General features: G+C 35.9%; 1 protein-coding gene across 1 annotated transcript; it reads right to left on the reverse strand.

Moving 5' to 3' along the window:
* Positions 1-323: 323 nt before the first annotated feature.
* LOC149254497 (pectin acetylesterase 8-like) lies at positions 324-3,984 on the reverse strand. The gene is made up of 12 exons (XM_089454798.1): positions 3,765-3,984; positions 3,604-3,686; positions 2,415-2,544; positions 2,248-2,327; positions 2,010-2,096; positions 1,805-1,929; positions 1,618-1,678; positions 1,449-1,505; positions 1,272-1,349; positions 1,065-1,170; positions 796-941; positions 324-688 (listed from the first exon to the last, which is right to left on the reverse strand). Exons 1-12 carry the CDS (start codon positions 3,982-3,984, stop codon positions 494-496), a joined length of 1,368 nt encoding a protein of 455 aa, XP_089310924.1. The 3' UTR covers positions 324-493.
* Positions 3,985-4,397: the final 413 nt, after the last annotated feature.

Below are 4,397 nucleotides of genomic sequence, written 5' to 3' on the forward strand. Positions count from 1 at the left end.
GTGATGGCTGTTCCCACTGTTGGTTTGACAAATGAGATATGATAGGTTTTCTCTCTCTCTAAAAAAAACTAGTAAATTAGTAAGATTTAAAACTAAATAACATATATGTGGGAGAAAATCAACAATAATGAGTGTAACATATATGTGGGAGAAAACCAACCATAATGAGTGTTGCAACGTTTTAGAAGACATGCATATTAACCCAAAAATAAAAATAAAAAATTTCAACAAAATAATATATGTGGGGAAAACTATAACGAGTGTTGCAACATTTTAGAAGACGTGAATATTAACCAAATTTCAACAAAATAATATATGTGGGGGAAAACTTTAAAGATGGTTGCAACGTTTTAGAAGACGCGAATATTAACGAACAAATTAACCAAATTTCAACAAAATATTCTGAATAGTGAGGTTCTGTTTTGTTCTTAATAGATGTACTGGTGATGCAAATGACAACGCATAATGGTACATAAACGTTACTTATTTGATTTCAAGCTTCCCACACAAGGTTGGGACAAGTCGAATCACAAGGATATGGACAATCAATATACTTGACAGCACTTCTACAGGAAAACCAATCTTGCCAGACAAGGTTGGGACAAGTCGAATCGCAAAGGTATGGACAATCAGTATACTTGACAGCACTTCTATCGAAAAACCAATCTCCAGCTGCTTCTGCAATGGTCTGTCAGTGAACGAAAGCCTAAGTATCTTGGAAATTCTCTCCAAATATTTGTCTGTACTAACTTTACGGATAACTTTTAGAAATATTATTGGAAAAATTAATATAACCTTTGAATTTAATCTTGGAGAACTAGTTGAGTGCCACAGATCTTGCACATTTGTCTGGCAATGTGCATAGCATGAATTGATAAACAGCCCTCCAGTTGTCGCTCTCGACACTGGTTTCAGTGCCTTCAGCATTTTCTTTCTCAATCCTGTTCTTAATAACAAAGTAGAATAGAATAAGGAATAAAATAGGTTTCATCACAAACTTGGAATTCCAGGAGAAGTGTTTGGTGCTGCCAGAAAGAAAAGGCCTGGGTATTGCAGAAAGTAACCTTCCATTAGTTTCAATTGCCATGGAGCACAGCTCTTGATACTCATCTTGCACTTGTGCCAATGGTTATTCGGATCTGCTGAAGTAGGTATCAGAACGAATCTAATCTGTAGGAAACATGTGAGCCATACAGAGTACAAATCACATTTAATATATCTTATGCTGCAGAGGAAATAAGTGGAAGGGCCATAAGCAATTCTCTGTATACCTGGAATGGATCATATCCATCAATGACAACAAAAAGTGGCGTTTTGATGAACCGTAAGAGATATTGTGGAAAGTAACACTGGCATTTTATATCATCACAGGTTGTAAGGATATGCGTTCAGAAAAAACCATCGTAATGCAACTTCAAATTAAAGAAAATTTTGAACTTCATAGTTACCAGACTTGCAGGATGCATTTTTGATGTGCAAGCAGCTGGCAAATGTTTTAAAGATCCCTACAATGCAATATCAAATTAAAGAATACAGCTAATAAAAAATAAAAAACAATTACTTTAATGAGATTATAGCGAAGATTAGGTCTGTAAAGAAAAGTTCTAGGACATGTACATGAAGAGTGATGACTTCTTGATACAGTGTTCTTAACTGGTATACTCCCGAAATGTCCTTCCTGCCCCATTTAGAAGGCAGCCATGTGTAAATTAATTTATCAAACACTTGAATATGCCCAAATTGTCAAGTGCAGGGCAAATATCGACGATCGGATTTCAGATAAAATATTATTGAGGGCACATACGAATCAACGAAAAATCCACCATCTGACATGCACTTGACTTTAGCATTCCTAGGCAGAAGATTATGAAAATCATCGCAATGAAAAAATGTAGATAGGCCACCTACTGAACAGCCAGTAAGTAGAGCCTGCAACAGATGACTTCAACAAATCAGTTGACAACCCACATTTCATTTTCATAACATAAAAGATAATTAGGAGAGCTTGCCTGTTCAGCTTCATCCATTCCCTCTGCCAAAAGATCTTCCATTACAGCTTGCCATATCCTTTGCCCTCTAAAATGAAGTTTGGTAATCTGAAATACCGTTTTGTTAGGAACCAACATCGAATTGCTGTCTCATTTGACAAATTATCTTTCATACCCAACAAAATCCCAGGAAGTTCACCAATTTCAAGCAGAAAATTGTTCTAAGAAAACATTTTAAAACATATTGGAACCAACATACGGCGTCTACATCCTGAACGCCTCCAGTGTATGCCGATCCATCACAGTATCTAATCATAACGCGGTTCCAATTAGAGAAATCTGTCAAACAAATTTGCGCTAGTGTCAATGAAACTTATGAATAGTAAATTTATAGTCACATGGCGTTAAACTCTAGACTTGAAATACCTGGATTTTGTGATTGTTGGTCACTTAAAATGCCTGAAAATGCTATTGCTTTTTCCATGTACAGAGAAGAACCTAACGAAGAGTTAGCGCGCTCCAAACACGAGGATATGTCGTTACACAGTCCTCCGCCCTGCATAGAATTTTCGCAGCAAAACTGACCTCTGTCTTAATAGATCGGAATATTGGCACATTACCCTATTTGTCAGCAACCTTTACTTTGAATTGATTTTAATATGTACTTTGTGAGCAGCTAACAATTTCCAATACGAAAAACCACCATAACAGAGCATTGCTGGTCTTCATACTTGTTCCGATTCTCATCACTATCAATGTCACACGATCATTGTCACTTATTCCTATTCCCATTCCCATCACTATCATTGTCACGCTTCTTCATATTTGATTCTAACCATTATCATTATAACTTTTAAGGTATTTTCTCAGCAAGTTTTACTCAGAGTTGATTTTAATATACACTTTGTGTGCAACTAACAATTTCCAATACAAAAAAACCATCATAACAGGCAGCTAACAATTTCCAATACAAAAAAACCATCATAACAGAGCATCGCTGGTCTTCATACTTAATCTGATCACTATCACTATTGCCCATTGCTGGTATTCATACTTAATCGGATCACTATCGCCCATCGCTGGTCTTCATACTTAATCCTAGCCTACCTTCATACTTCATTCCAACCACTATCACTATAACTTAATCCTAGCCTACCTTCATACTTCATTCTGACCACTATCACTATAATTTCTGGTGTTTACATATACATTTGCCGTGGATTAATGGATTAATAAAAAAGATTTGAACCTTAGATCTTATGATTTACATAACACAACTTTACTATATAACTATAACTTGTAGGTTTTTACATACGCTTCTTCAATGGATTAATAAAAAAATTTGAACCCTGAAAGTTATAACACAGATCCACTATTACTATAACACTATTACTATAACTTCTAAGTGTTTATATATGCCCATTCTATGAGTCCTTTCCATGAGTTAATAAAAAGATTTTAACCTTGAATCTTATATTTTGTTGCATAACACTTGAGATACAGTTTATGCGGATGACACAGCTTTTCCAATTCAGTTGTCCGGTGGCTAACAACAATGATTACCTTTAAAACCAGGTGGATATATAGAAATAGAAGACGAAGAGAAATGACTTGCCTCCATGTGAACTAGCCAGCTATGTGCTCCTGAGCCAAATCCCCGGTGTAAATGGTAAGCTGGTGGGCTTCCGTCTAAACAGACTGCGATCAGCAATGAACCAGGGACATATTTAGTGCATTTCAAAAACCAAAAATGGACAAAAGCATATAAACGCTTACCAGCTCCTTCGGCTACTGCATTGTTCAGCAGAGTAATGTTTACTAACAGAGTTCCATGGGACGAATCAACATCCGGTAACTCCTCTGTTGCGACAGATCCCTGGGTATGCAGTGTATTGGCATCTATTCTCAGTGCAATGGTGACGATATTTAGTGCAATAATAAATACACAGTTTACCAATGCCATGTTTGCAGTTCCAATGGCAAAGAAAATGTTCATGGCTAACGAAGCAGCGTTTAATAGGAAACTAACAACTGAGGCAACTTTCCCCCACACACGCAGAAGCCCAAGTTCCAAATATAAGTGGATAACCTAAGACTCTAGGTGTGCCAGAAGGATAAATAATTTACCGTGAAGCTGAAGCAGCACAAGGTATCTTTACTGTGTTTCCCAACTCTGTACAATCACCATATAATATAGTAGTAAAGCTGTATTCTATTGGTTATAAGTTTTGGAATTTTTTCTGGGTAGAATGTCTAAAAATTCAGTAAAAGAATTACAAATTTGAATGGTAAATTCTTCACAATCCAACAACTCATTTAATAAATATAATTTATTATAATTTAATTATATAAAAAATACTATACAACTGTTAAGGTATTGGATATGGGCAAGGAGATTAGATATTGGAT

This window comes from Pinus tabuliformis, chromosome 7 (assembly GCF_031772625.1).
Source record: "Pinus tabuliformis cultivar Carrire ecotype Pingquan chromosome 7, CPIR1, whole genome shotgun sequence".
In the NCBI taxonomy this organism is placed as follows: Eukaryota; Viridiplantae; Streptophyta; class Pinopsida; order Pinales; family Pinaceae; genus Pinus; species Pinus tabuliformis.

What these genes read in the sequence shown, in the direction of transcription:
- LOC149254497 (XM_089454798.1), bottom strand. Translation starts at nt 3,984, where the DNA reads ATGAACATTTTCTTTGCCATTGGAACTGCAAACATGGCATTGGTAAAC. An exon ending in GCTGGCTAGTTCACATGGAG is followed by an intron (nt 2,545 to 3,603) that starts GCAAGTCATTTC and finishes AATTCTATGCAG; the next exon opens with GGCGGAGGACTGTGTAACGA. An exon ending in ATGGATATGATCCATTCCAG is followed by an intron (nt 1,171 to 1,271) that starts GTATACAGAGAA and finishes TGTTTCCTACAG; the next exon opens with ATTAGATTCGTTCTGATACC.